A 23,274-nucleotide genomic window follows, 5' to 3' on the forward strand; every position below is an offset into this window, starting at 1 on the left:
GAGCTAGGGGAGACTGGGGAGCTAGGGGAGACTGGGGAGCTAGGGGAGACTGGGGAGCTAGGGGAGACTGGGGAGCTAGGGGAGACTGGGGAGCTAGGGGAGACTGGGGAGCTAGGGGAGACTGGGGAGCTAGGGGGAGACTGGGGAGCTAGGGGAGACTGGGGAGCTAGGGGAGACTGGGGAGCTAGGGGAGACTGGGGAGCTAGGGGAGACTGGGGAGCTAGGGGAGACTGGGGAGCTAGGGGAGACTGGGGAGCTAGGGAGGAGACTGGGGAGCTAGGGGAGGACTGGGGAGCTAGGGGAGACTGGGGAGCTAGGGGAGACTGGGGAGCTAGGGGGAGACTGGGGAGCTAGGGGAGACTGGGGAGCTAGGGGAGACTGGGGAGCTAGGGGAGACTGGGGAGCTAGGGGAGACTGGGGAGCTAGGGGGAGACTGGGGAGCTAGGGGAGACTGGGGAGCTAGGGGAGACTGGGGAGCTAGGGGAGACTGGGGAGCTAGGGGAGACTGGGGAGCTAGGGGGAGACTGGGGAGCTAGGGGAGACTGGGGAGCTAGGGGAGACTGGGGGAGCTAGGGGAGACTGGGGAGCTAGGGGAGACTGGGGAGCTAGGGGAGACTGGGGAGCTAGGGGAGACTGGGGAGCTAGGGGAGACTGGGGAGCTAGGGGAGACTGGGGAGCTAGGGGAGACTGGGGGAGCTAGGGGAGACTGGGGAGCTAGGGGAGACTGGGGAGCTAGGGGAGACTGGGGAGCTAGGGGAGACTGGGGAGCTAGGGGAGACTGGGGAGCTAGGGGGAGACTGGGGAGCTAGGGGAGACTGGGGAGCTAGGGGAGACTGGGGAGCTAGGGGAGACTGGGGGAGCTAGGGGAGACTGGGGAGCTAGGGGAGACTGGGGAGCTGAGCTGGGGACTGGGAGACTGGGGAGCTAGGGGAGACTGGGGAGCTAGGGGAGACTGGGGAGCTAGGGGAGACTGGGGAGCTAGGGGAGACTGGGGAGCTAGGGGAGACTGGGGAGCTAGGGGAGACTGGGGAGCTAGGGGAGACTGGGGAGCTAGGGGAGACTGGGGAGCTAGGGAGACTGGGGAGCTAGGGGAGACTGGGGAGCTAGGGGAGACTGGGGAGCTAGGGGAGACTGGGGAGCTAGGGGAGACTGGGGGAGCTAGGGGAGACTGGGGAGCTAGGGGAGACTGGGGAGCTAGGGGAGACTGGGGAGCTAGGGGAGACTGGGGAGCTAGGGGAGACTGGGGAGCTAGGGGAGACTGGGGAGCTAGGGGAGACTGGGGAGCTAGGGGAGACTGGGGAGCTAGGGGGAGACTGGGGAGCTAGGGGAGACTGGGGAGCTAGGGGAGACTGGGGAGCTAGGGGAGACTGGGGAGCTAGGGGAGACTGGGGAGCTAGGGGAGACTGGGGAGCTAGGGGGAGACTGGGGAGCTAGGGGAGACTGGGGAGCTAGGGGAGACTGGGGAGCTAGGGGAGACTGGGGAGCTAGGGGAGACTGGGGAGCTAGGGGAGACTGGGGAGCTAGGGGAGAGACTGGGGAGCTAGGGGAGACTGGGGAGCTAGGGGAGACTGGGGAGCTAGGGGAGACTGGGGAGCTAGGGGAGACTGGGGAGCTAGGGGAGACTGGGGAGCTAGGGGAGACTGGGGAGCTAGGGGAGACTGGGGAGCTAGGGGAGACTGGGGAGCTAGGGGAGACTGGGAGCTAGGGGAGACTGGGGAGCTAGGGGAGACTGGGGAGCTAGGGGAGACTGGGGAGCTAGGGGAGACTGGGGAGCTAGGGGAGACTGGGGAGCTAGGGGAGACTGGGGAGCTAGGGGAGACTGGGGAGCTAGGGGAGACTGGGGAGCTAGGGGAGACTGGGGAGCCTAGGGGAGACTGGGGAGCTAGGGGGAGACTGGGGAGCTAGGGGAGACTGGGGAGCTAGGGGAGACTGGGAGCTAGGGGAGACTGGGAGCTAGGGGAGACTGGGGAGCTAGGGGAGACTGGGGAGCTAGGGGAGACTGGGGAGCTAGGGGAGACTGGGGAGCTAGGGGAGACTGGGGAGCTAGGGGAGACTGGGGAGCTAGGGGAGACTGGGGAGCTAGGGGAGACTGGGGAGCTAGGGGAGACTGGGGAGCTAGGGGAGACTGGGGAGCTAGGGGAGACTGGGGAGCTAGGGGAGACTGGGGGAGCTAGGGGAGACTGGGGAGCTAGGGGAGACTGGGGAGCTAGGGGAGACTGGGGAGCTAGGGGAGACTGGGGAGCTAGGGGAGACTGGGGAGCTAGGGGAGACTGGGGAGCTAGGGGAGACTGGGGAGCTAGGGGAGACTGGGGAGCTAGGGGAGACTGGGGAGCTAGGGGAGACTGGGGAGCTAGGGAGACTGGGGAGCTAGGGGACCGACTGGGGAGCTAGGGGAGACTGGGGAGCTAGGGGAGACTGGGGAGCTAGGGGAGACTGGGGGAGCTAGGGGAGACTGGGGAGCTAGGGGGAGACTGGGGAGCTAGGGGAGACTGGGGAGCTAGGGGAGACTGGGGAGCTAGGGGAGACTGGGAGCTAGGGGAGACTGGGGAGCTAGGGGGAGACTGGGGAGCTAGGGGAGAGACTGGGGAGCTAGGGGAGACTGGGGAGCTAGGGGAGACTGGGGAGCTAGGGGAGACTGGGGAGAGCTAGGGGGAGACTGGGGAGCTAGGGGAGACTGGGGAGCTAGGGGAGACTGGGGAGCTAGGGGAGACTGGGGAGCTAGGGGAGACTGGGGAGCTAGGGGAGACTGGGGAGCTAGGGGAGACTGGGGAGCTAGGGGAGACTGGGGAGCTAGGGGAGACTGGGGAGCTAGGGGAGACTGGGGAGCTAGGGGAGACCTGGGGAGCTAGGGGAGACTGGGGAGCTAGGGGAGACTGGGGAGCTAGGGGGAGACTGGGGAGCTAGGGGAGACTGGGGAGCTAGGGGAGACTGGGGAGCTAGGGGAGACTGGGGAGCTAGGGGAGACTGACTGGACGGAGCTAGGGGAGACTGGGGAGCTAGGGGAGACTGGGGAGCTAGGGGAGACTGGGGAGCTAGGGGAGACTGGGGAGCTAGGGGAGACTGGGGAGCTAGGGGAGACTGGGGAGCTAGGGGAGACTGGGGAGCTAGGGGAGACTGGGGAGCTAGGGGAGACTGGGGAGCTAGGGGAGACTGGGGAGCTAGGGGAGACTGGGGAGCTAGGGGAGACTGGGGGGAGCTTAGGGGAGACTGGGGAGCTAGGGGAGACTGGGGAGCTAGGGAGACTGGGGAGCTAGGGGAGACTGGGGAGCTAGGGGAGACTGGGGAGCTAGGGGAGACTGGGGAGCTAGGGGAGACTGGGGAGCTAGGGGAGACTGGGGAGCTAGGGGAGACTGGGGAGCTAGGGGAGACTGGGGAGCTAGGGGAGACTGGGGAGCTAGGGGGAGACTGGGGAGCTAGGGGAGGACTGGGGAGCTAGGGGAGACTGGGGAGCTAGGGGAGACTGGGGAGCTAGGGAGACTGGGGAGCTAGGGGAGACTGGGGAGCTAGGGAGACTGGGGAGCTAGGGGAGACTGGGGAGCTAGGGGAGACTGGGGAGCTAGGGGAGACTGGGGAGCTAGGGGAGACTGGGGAGCTAGGGGAGACTGGGGAGCTAGGGGAGACTGGGGAGCTAGGGGAGACTGGGGAGCTAGGGGAGACTGGGGAGCTAGGGGAGACTGGGGAGCTAGGGGAGACTGGGGAGCTAGGGGAGACTGGGGAGCTAGGGGAGACTGGGGAGCTAGGGGAGACTGGGGAGCTAGGGGAGACTGGGGAGCTAGGGGAGACTGGGGAGCTAGGGGAGACTGGGGAGCTAGGGGAGACTGGGGAGCTAGGGGAGACTGGGGAGCTAGGGGAGACTGGGGAGCTAGGGGAGACTGGGGAGCTAGGGGAGACTGGGGAGCTAGGGGAGACTGGGGAGCTAGGGGAGACTGGGGAGCTAGGGGAGACTGGGGAGCTAGGGGAGACTGGGGAGCTAGGGGAGACTGGGGAGCTAGGGGAGACTGGGGAGCTAGGGAGACTGGGGAGCTAGGGGAGACTGGGGAGCTAGGGGAGACTGTGGGGAGGGGAGACTGTGGGGAGGGGAGACTGTGGGGAGGGGAGACTGTGGGGAGGGGAGACTGTGGGGAGGGGAGACTGTGGGGAGGGGAGACTGTGGGGAGGGGAGACTGTGGGGAGGGGAGACTGTGGGGAGGGGAGACTGTGGGGAGGGGAGACTGTGGGGAGGGGAGACTGTGGGGAGGGGAGACTGTGGGGAGGGGAGACTGTGGGGAGGGGAGACTGTGGGGAGGGGAGACTGTGGGGAGGGGAGACTGTGGGGAGGGGAGACTGTGGGGAGGGGAGACTGTGGGGAGGGGAGACTGTGGGGAGGGGAGACTGTGGGGAGGGGAGACTGTGGGGAGGGGAGACTGTGGGGAGGGGAGACTGTGGGGAGGGGAGACTGTGGGGAGGGGAGACTGTGGGGAGGGGAGACTGTGGGGAGGGGAGACTGTGGGGAGGGGAGGGTTGGTGGGGGGAGGGAGAGGGAGAAGGGAGAGGGGGAAGGGAGAGGGGGAGAGTCGCAGAGTGGACAGACTGCCACGGGAATATGGTCCCTGTGGTGCAGGTTTGACGGTTGGAGTGTATTAGGGATGGACTAGGATATAATGTAGACTGGTTGGGTAATGGGACATCACTTTAGGAGAAGTGGGAATGATATTGAATAGGTTTTCCCTCAATTAAGGACACGAATAGAGATAATCAAAGCCCTGGCAGAAGGTATGATTCAGTGGTTCCCATCCTGGGTGATATCAGTGATTAGAGGCTTGCTCCTTTCTAGCTGATTCTTGGAAATGATGGAAGCTTTGGGAATGTGTGAGCATGCTGCATAGGAAATCTGTGGGCTAGCTTTCGGAGGTATGGCCTGTCTGTGTAGGCCTTCATGATAGTTTCAGTATACTGGGCAAGAGAGTTCCCTTCACTGCAGATATGTTGTCCACGGGTGGGTAATCTGTATGGGAGACATTTTTGGGTGTGGAAAGGTTGGCAGCTGTCGAAACATAGGTTAAAAATGTTAAAAATGAAAATTTTGTAATATTGCCTACTCTCAGATAAATTTCTCCAAATATTCATGTTATCTGTATTGTCAGCAGGCTGTTTCCATGTAGTGTTCCTGTTCTAGTAACATCTAGACAAAATAAAATAAATATCTACTTAATCCAATCCTTATCTACCTCACAGTGTACAAGAGACATAACGTAACTTACTTAAAGTACAAACATAAATTTACACTGTCTTCAATTGTCGTAGCATCATTTAAGCAACAGAGAATGCTACAAAACAAGGTGACAACAATATTGTTCTGTGTGAATGTGTTTAGCAACTCATAATTATGTTAAAAGTTTACTCACATCAATGAGACTTTCTGAGACAACAGGTTCTCCATAGCCAGTCAAAACCCAAGGATGATTCTGGAGCTCTTTAATTGTGATTCTTTGCTTTGGGTCTAATTGTAACATTGATTTAATTAGGTCTTTGCTGTTCCTTGACAGCCATTCTGGTTCATGGTATCGTCCTGACTGCAAAAGAATTTCATAGTTAGTCATGCCTACTACAAAACACCTGTTTAACAATGCTTAAGTAGTAAGAAGAAAAATAAATTTTAACATCCAGTTAATTATGAGAGCAATGAGATATACGTCAATTTAAGATGGGAAAGAATGGGAAATATATCAGCTGTGTCCTTCTCAGAGGAACCACCCCAGCTTCCATCTTAACAGCTTTTTGGAACCTGCGGAAAACAACACCATATCTTTAGCAGTGGATCTGAACCATTATCCTACCAAATGAGAAACCAGAGTTCCATCGCACTAGTAACACTTCTTACGGCCAAGAGAGAACAGAGTATTTAATAGAGAAGAACGAGTCAATGACAAGTGTTTTTTCCTTGTTGGTCTCCTGGAACAAAAAAATAGCTCTGAGCACTATGGGACTTAACATCTCAGGTCATCAGTCCCCTAGAACTTAGAACTACTTAAACCCAACCAACCCAAAGACATCTCACACAGCCATGCCTGAGGCAGGATTCGAACCTGCATCTCCTGGAACATATGAAGGGGAAAAGAAAGAACTATGACACTGATATTGCACAAAATAAGACAAGGTTGCTCATAGATGTTGTTCTATGATAACATGATTAGTAACATTCCAACATCACCACAATCTGATTGGGTAAACCAAGATCTCCACAGTGTGTGACACACAATGGTCACTAAAGCATCCTCATTGCTTACAGTTACAGAGGACTTGCAGTGCTCACCAGTCCACAGCTCAGGAAACTCAGAATTGCCAAACACCTACTCAGTCAATAAAAACTGAGCTCTCAGAGTTGCTCATTAGTGGCACAATCTGGGGGACACATGTGGGTTGTCGAGTTTCACGGATGCGGCAAGTATTATCGCCAGTCTCCTTTGTAAACTGAGTGGATGCTATCGATAGGTGGGACTACACTAGGCATGGCCTTCACATCAATAGGAAAGGGAAGGGAAAACTGTCTGGGTTGATTGCAGAAAACTTAAGGGGGGACACTGTCACAAGTGGTAAAATACCAGTGGTCACAGGTGTCAGAGGGATGCCTTTTTTAGGCTAGGGAAGGGGGAAAGAAAACAAGTTTTAAGAGAGATTAGCAGACACACTCAGTTTGAGAAAACAGATGAACAGGAGTCACATTTTAGCATACAGCCTCCATTTAAACAATGTTTAACAGAAAGTAATCAGAAACTGCCAGTTCATGTTCGCCAATGCAGTTATAATCGCATTAGTATGCAGTATCAGTTATCTTTACTACGCCAGAACATTCCGGGAGTCAGAAATAAAGTTGATGAACTACTCATTTGTATCGATGAAATGAATTCATCTAACCAAATTGACACAATTTGCCTCTCTGAACATCAAGTGATCACTGGTATAGATATGTTAGACATTTCAGGATTTAAGCTAGCTTCCTGCTTCTGCAGAGTAGATATGGATGTAGGAGGAGTTGCCACATTTATTAAAAACTGCCATAAATTCAAGAACATTGACATTAATAAATTCTGTTTAGAGCAGCATCCAGAAGCATGTGCAACAGAAGTAGAGTTCCATAACAGATCCTATATAATAGTAATTATTTACCGAGCACCTGCAGGAAACTATAATCTATTCATAAAACATCTAGAAGCTCTTTTGGGTTATTTAACAGGAAGAAACAAAGAAATATTGATTGCTGGCGACTTTAATACAGATTTTCTAATGCAATCTTCCAGTAAATATTTACTGCAGTTAGTAATGTTGTCTTTCAATCTAACTCACACTGTAAACTTTCCAACTAGGATCACTAAATCCCCAAGGACAGTCATTGATAACATTTTTAAAGACAAATCAAAGGAACAAAATCATATCATAAAACCTGTTATAAATGGACTATCCGATCATGACATGCAGCTCCTCGTTTTAGGTGTAAATTCATAGCAGATTATCAAGACTGCTAAGTCTGAGTGCAGGACAGTAGTCAGTCAACCAAAAATTGAGTGTTTTAGAAAACTGCTCAAAGATATGAACTGGAAAGATGTTTATAGTGCTCATGACATGAAGGAAAAATATAACACATTCATGAACAATGTCAGTAACTTGTATGAAAACTGTTTTCCTCTAAAAGTTACTCAGATTAAACAGAAGTCTATAATAAAACCATGGATCACACAAGGAATAAAGATTTCCTGTAAGACAAAAAGGAAAATGTATCTGTCAACCAAGAATAGCTCCAATGCTGATGATTTGTGATTTAGCTAAATACACGGAATACTGTAAAATATTTAAAAAAGTAATTCAGATATATGTAAACAAATGCACTACGAGAAGAAGATAGCAATTCCAGGGAACAAACTAAACACAATATGGGATATAGTGAAAGAGGAGACTGGTAGAACCACAAAAGAACAGGAGCAAATAGCACTAAGGGTAGATGACACATTAGTAACCGATCGGCATAGTGTGGCAAATCTATTTAAAAAGTACTTTATATTCGTTACTGATAGAATGGGATTGTCAGGACCAGTAAATAACGCCCTTGAATATCTGAAACTAGCCTTTACAAATAGCTTCAGGTACATGAATATGTCACTCACTTCACCAAAAGAAATAACTTCCATAATAAAATCTTTAAAAACAAAACATTCTAGTGGTTACGATGAAATATCAACAAAGTTAAGCCATGTTCTTGTGAGTTTACTACAATTCTGAGTTACTTGTGTAACCAGTCAATTATAACTGGGACATTTCCTGACTGGCTGAAATATGCAGATGTTAAGCCTCTATTCAAGAAAGGGGATAAAGAGGTGCCATCAAACTACACACCGATTTCACTTTTGCCAGCATTCTCAAACATTTTAGAAAAAGTAATCTACAGGCAGCTTCTCAACCATCTGACCACAAATAACATGTTATCAAGAACACAATTTGGATTTCTGAAGGGTTCTGATATCGAAAAGGCTATTTACACCTACAGTGAAAATGTGCTTAATTCATTAAATAACAAATTACAAGCAGCAGGTATATTCTGTGATTTGTCAAAGGCATTCGATTGTGTATACCACAACATTCTTTTAAATAAATTAGAATTCTATGGTGTCATGGGCAGTGCTGCAAAATGGTTCAAGTCACACCTCGCTAACAGGAAACAAAGGGTGTCAGTGCAAGGGACTAGTGATCTAAGTAATAAGTCATCAGTCATCATCAGAATGGGAAGAAATTACATGTGGTGTCCCACAAGGACCCATCTTAGGGCCATTGCTTTTTTTGTGTACATTAACGATTTCTCACCAGTTACACTGCCAGAAGCAGAGTTCGTTTTGTTTGCAGATGACACAAGTATCGCAATAAATAGTATGTCGAGTGTAGTTCTAGAAAGATCTGCTAATGATATTTTCATGGATATTAATAAATGGTTTAAAGCCAACTCACTGACATTAAACTTTGAAAAGACTCATTATATGCAATTCAGAACCTGTAAGAGGTTTCCACCCAGCATATGCATAAAGTACGAAGAAGAGCAGATATAAGAGGTTGACAGTCTTAAATTCCTGGGATTACAACTTGATAATAAATTCAGTTGGGAGGAGCACACCACAGAACTGCAGAAACGCCTTAACAAATCTGTATTTGCAATTCGAGTGTTAGCAGACATAGGCGACATAAAAGTGAAAAAGCTTGCATACTTTGCCTACTTTCATTCCTTAATGTCATATGGTATAATATTTTGGGGTAACTCTTCAAGTCAAACAAAAGTTTTCAGAGTCCAAAAGCGTGTAATACGTATTATTTGTGGAGTAAACTCACGGACGTCTTGTAGAAACCTCTTCAAAGAACTGTGTATACTAACTACTAACTCTCAGTCTATTTACTCCTTAATGAAATTTGCCCTAAATAATATATCTCTTTTACCAACAAACAGCTCAGTTCATACATACAATACAAGGAACAAAAATGATCTGCACAAGGACTTATAAGCACTTACTTTAGTTCAAAAAGGGGTCCACTACTCAGGAACACTTATCTTCAATAATTTGCCAGCAAACATAAAAAATTTAGTTACAAATAAAGATCAGTTTAAAAGAAGCCTAAAAGACTTACTAGTGGCCAACTCGTTCTACCTCACTGACGAATTCTTTAATAGAAACAAATGATGTACTGTGTGCGTGATATATATATGAATATAACAGATTGATACATTCCATGTGGGAAAAATGAATCTAAAAACAAAGATGATGTGACTTACCAAACGAAAGTGCTGGCATGTCAATACACACACACAAACAAACACAAACATACACACAAAATTCAAGCTTTCGCAACCAACGGTTGCTTCGTCAGGAAAGAGGGAAGGAGAGGGAAAGACGAAAGGATGTGGGTTTTAAGGGATCAGTTCCAATTTTAAAAAACTGTTTTCATAATTTTTACTCTATGACTAAGACTTCAAATTTCCACTCATGCTTACAGCCATGTCATCTGTGTGTGGTTATCATGTGTGTGTTTTGACTTTATCGACACTCAGAGAGGTTATCAGAGCCCTAACACATTTCAAAAGGAACGAATGTGGATAAAATTGCTACAATTGTAGCACACAGTGAGAATGAAACCTACAAAATGATGTTCATGTACTCACTCCCACCTCACTCTCATTAACTCACACAGTCGCTCTTATCTTACATGCTAGACAACAGAGAGGGTGTGAAAGGTGCTACACAAGGGATTAAATCAGAAGTAAAATGACAGAGGAGCTAAAACAGGGATATGCGACCAGCTGACTATGTACAAAAAACATGGGTGAGACAGTTACCCTGTTAACAAATTAAGAATATCTCCCTAAAATTTTTCTACACAAGTTATACAAATCACAAAACCTTAAAATCCTCACACATTTTTTTTTAATGTCGCTTAAAATAGAATTCAAATCTACCACTGGCCTCTGGTCTGAAAATAAAACACTGTCTAGTAAAACGTGATGCACAATGATCTGTACTGCACAAGCACCACACATTGAAGGGGCGTCACACGGGAGCAAGAAGCCATGGGTCAGAGGACTGTAGCCTTTGCGAAGACAAATAAGGAGGACCTGAGTGTCTTCATGGCTGAAAGGCAATACACCACAGCTGGGTATAGGGCTTTACTAGATGCAGCTTTTATGTTTCACTTCCAGCCACTCATCTTCCCACCAACACATGCCTCTGTACCTCAACAGTGAGGAGATAGCATGCAGGGGGATGGCATACTGAAATAACTGCGAATCACGCCATGCCTTCTTGGCTGTTACATCTGCCCTTTTGTTCCCTGCAATACCCTTGTGCCACAGTACACAGCAGAAAGATACCTCCTTCACCAGCTGTTGTAGTTGTAGAAGGGTGTCCTGGAAATCTGAACCTCTTTATCTGCAGGATACAAGCATTGTAAGGAGTGAAGGGCTCTCTGGGAATCAGAACACACCAGGAATATAGCACTTGAAGCACATTTCATCTGCTCCAGTGCCTGTAAGATCGCATTTAGTTCCAAATCTAAGACAGTAAACTATCGAGTCAGTCAGACCTTGAGAACATGATCAGGGAAAACAACAAAGCAACCAACAGTATCCATCTGTTTTGACCCACCCATAGAGAGAGCTGTAGAGTAGCAGTGCTGAGTTAAGATGTCACAAAATAATGTATTAAAAACACATGCTGGATGTGCAACCACTCCTGTACTGCACTAAATCTAAGATTACTCTGGACTTCTGCAGTAATCAGTGTGGCAGATGGTTAAAACCACGGGTTTGGAATTGTGTTTGCTCCTCAATAAGTGACTCTAGAAAATGCTGCACGCAGATCCCAAATGGACCCGTTGCTAAGGACAACTGGAGAAAACGTATTCCAGAGGTGGACAAGCAACATTATGGTATGCCATGGATTCAGAGATGTAAGAAACTTACATGCCGGAAGCACCATGAGCAGTCGTGGTCAGATTGTAAGTGGAAGTTCACCAGCATCAACACAGAGACTGGGTATGAGGTTGATCCTGTAAGTACCCCTGGGCCAGTCTAGCCCCACATGGTGGACAGCATCAATCATCTTCAAATAAGAACACCTCACCAATCCATGGAAGGAAAATTCCTTTGAAAATAACACTTTTCAAAGAACCATTTGCAATATTTTCTCACAACCTCTTAGATATGGATGTGTTTCAGCAGCTGCCAGAGTGTGCCAGGAAACAGGTGTTACTGCACTTGGGCAGCTATAATGATGTAGGAGGCCTGTATGTTCGTACACATTTAGCATTAAGAGATCTTATATCACGCCATGAAAGAAATAGGACATCAGAGGATACTCCAAGAGCATACAAATTTTGCAAACCATACTAAAATGTATAATTCGACTTAAAGGACACATTCATATGTCCATATTCCCAATGAAGTAGGCTCCAATCGAATTAAGCTTTTCAGTGCACTTTTCAAGGTGCAAATTTTCTTAAGTGTACCGGTACTATATTACCTCATCTTTGGTTCTTTATTATGGCATAATGCCATACATGCCAGAAGATAAAAATGTGCACCCGAAATTCATTGATGAGCTGAAACTAGCCAACCTAGCCAATAGTGTGAAGCGAAACACTTCATTTCTTATAAACTGCCTGCATATGTGGAAAAGGTTAATAAGAGCCACATTAATTTAACAAGCCGACAAAAGTAACTACACTGTTGTGCAAGGCAATTAATACTAAACTGTCAAAAACGTAGAAATAAAATCAAAAAACTTAAACTAATAACATACATTAGCCTTCCATAATTACACAAATGTATTTTAATTCATGTGATAGCTCCTGGCCACAGAAATCCGTTTTGTTTTCATTTGATGTGTAAAATGTAAACAAAGAGGAAGCAGCAGAATCACAAAACATAAACAATGATCACTACCTTACTACCCACTACAAACCAGACTGCTCTGTGTATGGGCAAATCTGCCAGCTTGGGCACACCAGAAAAATTCCTTTAGCTAGCATAACTGCTTCTTGCAACTGCTGCAGCCACACTTCAAGCAGCCAGAAGTGGGAGAGAGGGTATCGCTCACACACAACTCAAGTGTGCATGCGCATGAGCCCACTGGCAACTGTTCAAAATGAGCTTAATGTAAAAGGTTGTGACGTCACGTTCATTGTAAGCAGTTTGCTACCAAAAAGTATTCCATAGTCTTTGTCCTAAAGCCTTTATCACATTTCACTTTTGCCAAGTGCTTGTGTTTGCACTGTGTTTTGTTGTTGTAAATGCCACATTTTCTTTGCAACTTAAATTTTATTCTTTCATTTACATTTTATTGCTGCAGTATCATTCTGCAGTAGTGGGATACAGTAAAATTCTTTGAAGGACTAACAGTTCTTACCAGTCAAAATTACAAAAATTTAACTAAAGACTAAAACAATGAAAAATTCCGAGAATTCTAAAAAAATCCCAGGTTTTCTCCTGGATAAAAAAAGTTCGGTGGCAGGAGGAACAAGACTTCTGGACAGGTGACTACAGGGTTATAAACACAAAATCAAATAGGGGTAATGCAGGAGTAGGTTTAATCATGAATAGGAAAATAGGAATGCGGGTAAGCTACTACAAACAGCATAGTGAACACATTATTGTGGCCAAGATAGATACGAAGCCCACACCTGCTACAGTAGTACAAGTTTATATGCCAACTAGATCTGCAGATGACGAAGAAATTGAAGAAATGTATGATCCATAAAAGAAATTATTCAGATAGTGAAGGGAGCCAAAAATTTAATAGCCATGGGTGACTGGAATTCGAGTGTAGGAAAAGGGAGAGAAGGAAACATAGTAGGTGAATGTGGATTGGGGCTAAGAAATGAAAGAGGAAGCCGCCTGGTAGAATTTTGCACAGAGCACAACTTAATCATAGCTAACACTTGGTTTAAGAATCATGAAAGAAGGTTGTATACATGGAAGAACCCTGGAGATACTAAAAGGTATCAGATAGATTATATAATGGTAAGACAGAGATTTAGGAACCAGGTTTTAAATTGTAAGACATTTCCAGGGGCAGATGTAGACTCTGACCACAATCTATTGGTTATGACCTGTAGATTAAAACTGAAGAAACTGCAAAAATGTGGGAAATTAAGGAGATGGGACCTGGATAAACTGAAAGAACCAGAAGTTGTACAGAGTTTCAGGGAGAGCATAAGGGAACAATTGACAGGAGTAGGGGAAAGAAATACAGTAGAAGAAGAATGGGTAGCTCTGAGGGACGAAGTAGTGAAGGCAGCGAGGATAAAGTAGGTAAAAAGACGAGAGCTGCTAGAAATCCTTGGGTAACAGAAGAAATATTGAATTTAATTGATGAAAGGAGAAAATATAAAAATGCAGTAAATGAAGCAGGCAAAAAGGAATACAAACGTCTCAAAAATGAGATCGACATAAAATGCAAAATGGCTAAGCAGGGATGGGTAGAGGACAAATGTAAGGATGTAAAAGCTTATCTCACTAGGGTAAGATAGATACTGCCTACAGGAAAATTAAAGAGACCTTTGGAGAGAAGAGAACCATGTGTATGAATATCAAGAGCTCAGATGACAACCCAGTTCTAAGCAAAGAAGGGAAGGCAGAAAGGTGGAAGGAGTATATAGAAGGTTTATACAAGGGCGATGTACTTAAGGACAATATTATGGAAATGGAAGAGGATGTAGATGAAGACGAAATGGGAGATACGATACTGCGTGAAGAGTTTGACAGAGCACTGAAAGACCTGAGTCGAAACAAGGCCCCCGGTGTAGACAACATTCCATTAGAACTACTGATGGCCTTGGGAGAGCCAGCCATGACAAAACTCTACCAGCTGGTGAGCAAGATGTATGAGACAGGCGAAATACCCTCAGACTTCAAGAAGAATATAATAATTCCAATCCCAAAGAAAGCAGCTGCTGACAGATGTGAAAATTACCGAACTATCAGTTTAATAAGTCACAGCTGCAAAATACTAACGCGAATTCTTTACTAACGAATGGAAAAACTGGTAGATGGCGGACCTCGGGGAGGATCAGTTTGGATTCCGTAGAAATATTGGAACACGTGAGGCAATACTGACCTTACGACTTATCTTAGAAGAAAGATTAAGAAAAGTCTAGCATTTGTAGACTTAGAGAAAGCTTTTGATAATGTTGACTGGAATACTCTCTTTCAAATTCTAAAGGTGGCAGGGGTAAAATACAGGGAGCGAAAGGCTTTTTACAATTTGTACAGAAACCAGATGGCAGTCATAAGAGTCGAGGGGCATGAAAGGGAAGCAGTGGTTGGGAAAGGAGCAAGACAGGGTTGTAGCCTCTCCCCGATGTTATTCAATCTGTATATTGAGCAAGCAGTAAAGGAAACAAAAGAAAAATTTGGAGTAGGTATTAAAATTCATGGAGAAGAAGTAAAAACTTTGAGGTTCGCCGATGGCATTGTAATTCTGTCAGAGACGGCAAAGGACTTGGAAGAGCAGTTGAACGGAATGGACAGTGTCTTGAGAGGAGGATATAAGATGAACATCAACAAAAGCAAAACGAGGATAATGGAATGTAGTCAAATTAAATTGGGTGATGCTGAGGGAATTAGATTAGGAAATGAGACACTTAAAGTACTAAAGAAATTTTGCTATTTGGGGAGCAAAATAACTGATGATGGTCGAAGGAGAGAGGATATCAAATGTAGACTGGCAATGGCAAGGAAAGCATTTCTGAAGAAGGGAAATTTGTTAACATCGAGTATAGATTTATGTATCAGGAAGTCATTTCTGAAAGTATTTGTTTGGATTGTAGCCATGTATGGAAGTGAAATGTGGACGATAACTAGTTTGGAAAAGAAGAGAATAGAAGCTTTCGAAATGTGGTGCTACAGAAGAATACTGAAGATAAAGTGGGTAGATCACGTAACTAATGTGGAGGTACTGAATAGGATTGGGGAGAAGAGAAGTTTGTGGCACAACTTGACTAGAAGAAGGGATCAGTTGGTAGGACATGTTTTGAGGCATCAAGGGATCACAAATTTAGCATTGGAGGGCAGCGTGGAGGGTAAAAATCGTAGAGGGAGACCGAGAGATGAGTACACTAAGCAGATTCAGAAGGATGTAGGTTGCAGTAGGTACTGGGAGATGAAGCAGCTTGCACAGGATAGAGTAGCATGGAGAGCTGCATCAAACCAGTCTCAGGACTGAAGACAACAACAACAACAAAATTCTCGAGTTTTTCCAGGATTTCCTGGTAGTCCCAGAGCGTATACACCCAGAATTAACTACCGAGTCAGGCAGACACTTATTTGATCTGTTGTTGGCACTTAGCAGCGGCCACCCTTTCCACTGGGAGGACAAGAAGAGAATTTCTAGGGTTCCATCCTGATCCCATAAGCAGCTAGGGAAATAAAAGTCCAGCCAACCAGAGCCCTGCGTCCCTAGATCTGCCTTATACAACTGGAGCGCGACAAGTTCATCAGAGGTTTCCCACTACCAACTGTTCCACCTCAACACCCATGCATCTCATTGGTATGCAGCAAATTTTGAGTTTTAAAAGGTTTTTTTTTTAAATAAAAAAAAAGGTTTTTACTGTTCTCATGATCTGGAGGTTCAAGCCAAGATCCTGTTGCCTGAGACACACAATGTTCCACTGTCACGCCGCGCGGTGGTTGCTGGAGCATGCCCAGAGCTTACAGTGACAGAGGACTGGCAGCACTTACCAGTCAGTCCCCAGCTCAGGAAGCATCGGTTTGCCAAGCCCATACCTAGCAAGCAAAGGCTGAGCCCCTGAGGCGTTTACCTGTTGTTATCCACAATTGCCTTGGCACTAACAGAATTTTTCCTTTAATGTGCACAATACATAAACTAATACATTTATAACTTGACCATATCATGAAAAGTGAAGTTTCCACTCACTCTGTTGGGTCGCAGATAGGCGCAACAAAAAGACTGTCACAAATAAAGCTTTTGGCCCATAAGGTCTTCATCAAAAATAAACAACACACACCCATACACTCACACAAATGCAGCTCACACACACATGACTAAAGTCTCATGCAACTGTAGCCACAATGCGAGCAGAAGGAGACCCGGGCGGGAAGGGGGAGAGATAGTAGGGTAGGGGTGGCAGGTAGTGAAGTGCTACTGGGGAGCAAACAAGGACGAGGTGGAGAGAGGGTAGGGCAGCTATGTGCAGTTGGGAATTCAGACAGAGGGCAGTGGAGAGGTGGAGAAAGGGGGTTGGGGGGGCTAAACGCAATAGGAGAGAAATAAGAAGACTGGGTGCGATGGTGGAATGAGGGCTGTATAGTGCTGGAATGGGAACAGGAAGGATGGATGGATGCATGAGGACAATGACTAATGAAGTTTGAAGCCAGGAGGATTACGGGAACGTAGAATATATTGCAGGGAACTTCTCACCTGCGCAGTTCAGAAAAGCTGGTGTTGATGGGAAGGATCCATATGGCACAGGCTGTGAAGCAGTCATTGGAATGAAGGATGCCATGTTTGGCAGCATGCTCAGCAACAGGGTGATCCACTTGTTTCTTGGCCACAATTTGTCGGTGGCCATTTCGTGCGGACAGACGGCTTGCTTGTTGACATGCCCACATAGAATGCACCACACTGGTTGCAGATTAGCTTGTTGATCACATGACTGGTTTCACAGGTAGCCCTGCCTTTGATGAGACTAGAGTAGGTGGCAATAGGATGATGTATGGGACAGGTCTTGCATCTTGGTCTCTTACAGGGTATGAGCCCTGAGTTAAGGGGTTGGGAGCAGGGGTTGTGTAGGGATGGATGAGTATGTTGTGTAGGTTCAGCGGATGGCAGAATACCACTGTGGGAGAGGTGGGAAGGATAGTGGGCAGGGCATTTCTCATTTCAGGGCACGACGAGAGGTAGTCAAAACGATGGTGGAGAACGTAACACAGTTGCTCCAGTCCTGGTTGGTACTGAGTTATACTGAGGGCCTCACCAAAGCCTTCACAAACTGTAATTATCCTCCCAACCTTGTACAAAAACAAATATCTTGTGCCTTATCCTTCCAGTCATCCACCACCTCCCAAAGTCCCACCATTTGGCCACAGAGCAGCATGCCCCTCTTAACTCATTACCACCCAGAACTGAAGCAACTGAATTACATTCTCCACCAGGGTTTCAACTACCTCTCATCGGGCCCTGAAATAAGAAATGCCTTGCCCACTCTCATTCCACCCCTTCCACAGTGGTATTCTGCCATCCACCGAACCTACACAACACACTTGTCCAACCCCTGCTCCCAACCCTCTTACCTCATGGCTCACACCCCAGTAATAGACCTAGATGCAAGACCTGTCCCATACATCCTCTGACCGCCACCACCTACTCCAATTTGGTCGCAAACATCACTTATCCCACCAAAGGCAGGGCTACCTGTGACATCAGTCGTGTAGTCTTAGCTAAGCTGCAACCTCTGTGCTGCATTCTATGTAAGCATGACACCCAACAAGCTGTCTCTCCACATGAGTGGCCAGCGACAAACTGTGGCCAAGAAACAAGTGGACCACCCTGTTGCTGAACACACTGCCAAACATGATATCCTTCATTTCAATGACTGCTTCACAACCTTTGTCAAATGGATCCTTCTCAACAACACCAGCTTTGCTGAATTGCGCAGGTGGAAACTTTCCCTGCAATACATCCTACGTTCCTTTAACCGTCCTGGCCTCAACCTTCGTTAGTCATTGTCCTCACCCATCCATGTCCATGTTCCCATTCCAGCACTATACAGCCCTCTTTCCACCATCACACCCAGTCTTTCTACTTCTCTCCTTTTCTGGCATCTTCCTCCCTTCCCACCTCTCCACTGCCCTCCATCTAACCTCCTGACTACACATAGCTGTCCTACTCTCTTTCCACCTCGTCCCTGCGCGCTGTGTGCCATCCCTGCCCTACTATCCCTCCCCCTCCCTGCCCTAACCTCCTCTTTATTCCCCCCCCCCCCCCCCCCCTCAGCCGCCACTCCCATTATGCACTGGTGCTGCTGCTTACAGTGTGGCCACAGTTGCCTGAGACTGCAGAGTGTGTGTGTGTGTGTGTGTGTGTGTGTGTGTGTGTGTGTGTGTGTTCACGCACGCATGTCGTCTGTTTCTGACGAAGCCTTACAGGCCAAAAGCTTTATCTGTGGCAGTCTTACACTGATTTTTGGCCTGTGACATCAGTCTTTTAAATGAAAGGAAATCTACAAGTAATTTACAAGGAAATTTAAGAAAAGTAATCAGAATTCAAATTGATGATCAGATGTGGAAAGTAAAGTATTTTTGTTCCCCTACTGTTGAAGGGGGTCCTTCCATTACCTTGGAAATTAAATGAGTGGTACAAAAGGAATCAGTTCAAAATGCAAAGAATTGCTACTAATAAAATCCTTAAACAATAAATAACACATGATTCTGAATAGTACATCATTTAGCAATAACTGGAAATATTTCTAACCAATATCTTCTTATAAAGGCTGTCAATAGTCTCGTCATCAAATGGTAGAAATCCACACAGCAATGCGTAAAGCAGCACACCCATACTCCAGATATCAACTTCAGAGCCTGAAAAATATAACATCATCAATATTTAAAATAATTATACCTACATGTCTATGTTGTGCATAACTAAAGCTGAAACATAACTAACTTAACAGTGAACTACTGTTGTAAAACACGAGAAGTTACAGTACTTAAAAGTTTTAGATTTCTTTTTTTCATTTTAATGAAAAACAAATAGATTACTAACTACAGCTGTTTTGCTATTCTAGTATTCTTCAGTATTACACTATGGGCTAATATCATCATTGCAAAACTCTCTCAATAGCTTCTATAAAGGGTGATACAGTTCAGAATTATTAAAAACTATTTTATTACTGCCTCAGGGCCATTAAAATGAATAATAGGTGTGTGTGTGTGTGTGTGTGTGTGTGTGTGTGTGTGTGTGTGTGTGTGTGTGTGCGCGCTGCGCGCGCGCGCGCACATGCTCTTTTATAGGAGTGAATGTGACAAAAAAAAAAAAAAAAAAAACAGAACCAAAGTCAATTCAGAAGTGTCAGGAATTATTTTACAGTACAGGAGAGGTTAGGAAAACTGTTACTGTAGGCAAGATAGTGCCTGCACAGCATACATACACTTCTGAATGTTGAGGATTACATATACAGGAGGTCCCTCCTAAAAGTTTTCAAGCACATTTTCTCTGGTGTTTTGGCAGATATTTGCAGTCTCGTTTTTGCTGTAAAACAAAATTATTTTTTAAGTGGAATTTTACTTGTTCATTCTATAGAGTAGTCACAGGTTAATCTAGTCGATATGTATTAACAGGGATAGTAAAGCTTGAAGAATAATCAGTACTTCATCAGTGACTAAGTAGCACTGCTGCATGGTGGTTGCAATCAGTGCTTGCCATGGCAGTACTGTCACAGCTAGAGCATTGCTCATTCTTTCTGTTTTATTGTCATTGTTAATACATATTGATAAAACAAGTATCACATTATATTAAACGGAGACCACTCTAACAAACGGACACGTAGAATTCTGCTTCAGGAATCATTTTGTTTGTAACAGGAAACAAACCAACACTTTCCATAGAGACTGAGCATCACATGAAAGATATGATGAGCAGTGTCTCCTCTCCCCCCCCCCCCCCCCCCCTTTTACACCTGACAAAAACGAAATTGCAGATATCTGCCAAACTAACGAAGGAAAAGTGCCTGATGACTCTTAGGAGTGACATGCAGTATAAGCGATAGAAAATGCAATATTTGACATCAATAAAGGAAAACAACTTTTTTCTGAAAAACTTCAGTGCTTCTACAACTTTATTTGAGATAAGACAATGTTAGAAGCTGAAAATATGAATTAAAATTTGTACCATGGCCAAGAAGTGAGCCTCCTTGCTTACTAGGCACGTATGGTACCTATTACACCACCTTAGCAGTATAGGTAACACAACTGCAAGGATTACCCTAGTCCAATGTCCTCCCTAACACAAACTTCATTCATGTTCTCAGCTTTTTTCCCTTCTCACAGTCACTATTTCCGAGGCTCTCTGGTACTGGAATAGACAACCTACACCTGAGGTACAGGCAGGATTTCCCCATTACATCCACGGCTGAGGTGCTATTACTAAACAATAGAGCTTTGGCAATAGTGAGAATGTAAGAAGGAGAAAATAAGCTGGAAACATGAACTGAAGTTTGTGTTAGGGAGGGCATTGGACTAGAGCAGTCCATGCAGCAGTGTTACTTAAACTGTTAGAGTGGTGTAATGGCTATGTAAGCAAGGAGACCCTGTTTCAAGTCCCAGCCATTACATACATTTTAATTCATTTCTCCAGCTTCTAACATTATCGTAGATAAAGTTGAGACTAATATGTCTCAAGGAAAATTCAAATATACCTGATTTATTTGAGATGGTATTTAAGTATGCACGGAAGAGAAATTTAGATACAAAGTTATTTAAATATTTTGGTATGTCTCAGTGAATCAGAGGTTTAAGTAACAAACTACTATGCCAAAGGTATGAGTTCATTACCCAGTTGCAACGACGATCCGTCAGTCACTCATCTCTAATACAGGTGTACCCTGAACTTATTTCCCAGTCACTTGGGACACTTCACTTCATAAGAGATTTGTGGTAAATATAAGCTACAAGGGTAGCTGACACGACAGAATATATTCTGTGAAAACAATTTGTATTATATCAGGACCTGGCATGCTATTCACTTTCAATTGATGCAGTGGTTTATCAATAGCAGAGATGCTAGTCTCTAGGTCATCCGTTTGCGAGTTTACGTGGTAATTGCATGATACTACCTGCGTGACTTCTGTACTATTGATTTTGTAAAAGCAAAATTGAAGGGGGCAACTTGCTCGACAACAATAGCTGCAAAAGGAAAAACTAGATTATTTATAGATATCTGAAAAGAAGATCATGGGAGTGAGACAGTGAAACATCGAATCATTTCAACAACATCACTCAGTTGGAAACACTGATTCATATTACTGCAACCAGCTGTAAGAAAATGTGATCGTATGTAATCTTTTTTCTAACACTGGAAAATTTCAGATTTCCATTTGTGACTTAACAAGCTGGAACAACCCCAATAACAATGATTCCTTCCCAGAAGATTAATCATTTTTCTTCCCAGTAATTATGCTAATTATTATACTGTTGTGTGCACTGTACATAAGTGATGTGTACCTGAGCAGTTGAAAAGCTGAAACGGACTTCACTCCACTCAGCAATTTACTTTCATTGTGCTAAGTTCAAAAGTATAACTAGTTTTCACTTAACAATACAAGGAAAGTATTACTTCTTTCCACAGTGCAGAAATGCTGAATGGCAGATAAGCACAACAAAAATACTGTCAAACAAGTAAGCTTTCTGCACAAAAGGCCTCCATCAGGATTAGGCAAAAACACACACACACACACACACACACACACACACACACACACACACACACACACACACACACACGACAGTCTTCTTTTTGCTATCTGCGACTCAGCATCTCTGCTATATGGTGAGTAGCAATCTATCCTTTTCATAATATTGTCATTACTCCATCCTGGATTTTCCCATTATTTAAGGAGAATATTGTTTATTTTGCTGATATTCCAAGCTGGACTTTCCACTGTTTAGTTTTTGCTTAAGGCATATTAAGCAGAAAGTACTGGTAATTATTGAGATTCTTACTACCATACAACTGTCAACATCATGTGAGCTAAAACACATTTGTAAAAGTAGTAAAGGCCTTTTATTTTAAAGAATGGCATCCCAACTTTGCAGAAATTTGCGGTAATTAACACTCAATATTGCCTATTGCCATAACTTCTATTTCCCATTCTACCTTGGGCTTGTTAAGTTCCAGTTTTTAACACTGTACTTTTCTTGCTTTGTTTCTTTCCAAATCAGATGACATCCCTTACATTAAGTCATTAAGTATGATTTTGAATAGTTTTCCATTATACCACAATTTTTAAAAATTGTGCCAGCACTCATGAGCCGAGTAACCTAAGTGAAGACGCATAAAGTGAATTAGTAACCTTTTCTACACTCCTAGATTACCAGATATTGTGTAAACAGAATTTTGTTAATACCTGTAGTGCATCCTCAATAGCACTTTATAATTTCTGAAATAACAATTTGTTCATATGCCAGTTTCTAAAAGTCTAACGTCACTCAATGTGGGGGGAGGCTGTGCCCAGTCCCTGTCAAGTTAACAAGCATGTAACATCAATGTTCCCAGTTTTTGCCCACACTACAGCTGTGCAACAGTTTGTTGGCAGAAATATGTACACTTGCACCTTTGAAAACTAAGTAATGCTGATGTCTAATAGCTATCAAGTGATTTTCGTAATTCATGTTGATGAATCTTTTGGCCGAATTGTGTCGTGATTGGTAGGAAGCTATCATGTGAACTATCATGTGAACAAGGTATTGTTGAACGTTGTGACTCTTAATTAGTGAACTAATTGAGCCATTGCATTGTACTTTAACTTGAAAGATTTCTACAGGAAAAGACTGACTGTGAATTGTGACTTTTTGTAAATATGTACAGTGTTTTGTGCCACACTTAATTACTTTGTTCAGTGACTTGTTAGGAATACATTTGATTATTGGACAATGCTTCATTAATGTGTGTTTTAATCAATTTGTATAAATATTTGTGCCTGTGTACCATTTAATTATTTGAGAGTATTGACCTAATAGTAATTTCACAAAGA

At 45.1% G+C, this 23,274-nt stretch overlaps 1 protein-coding gene across 3 annotated transcripts in view; it reads right to left on the bottom strand.

The window, feature by feature from the left end:
- LOC126284647 (maternal embryonic leucine zipper kinase-like) overlaps positions 1–23,274 on the bottom strand; it is a 401,036-nt gene that overhangs the window by 302,964 nt on the left and 74,798 nt on the right. For all 3 annotated transcript variants that reach the window (XM_049983745.1, XM_049983736.1, XM_049983756.1), the window contains 2 exons: positions 18,999–19,105; positions 5,385–5,552 (listed from right to left, as the gene is read on the bottom strand). In XM_049983745.1, the coding sequence (XP_049839702.1) occupies positions 5,385–5,552; positions 18,999–19,105 (275 nt within the window). The remainder of the gene's footprint in view (positions 1–5,384; positions 5,553–18,998; positions 19,106–23,274) is intronic.

The sequence above is a fragment of the Schistocerca gregaria genome, chromosome 1 (assembly GCF_023897955.1).
Source record: "Schistocerca gregaria isolate iqSchGreg1 chromosome 1, iqSchGreg1.2, whole genome shotgun sequence".
In the NCBI taxonomy this organism is placed as follows: Eukaryota; Metazoa; Arthropoda; class Insecta; order Orthoptera; family Acrididae; genus Schistocerca; species Schistocerca gregaria.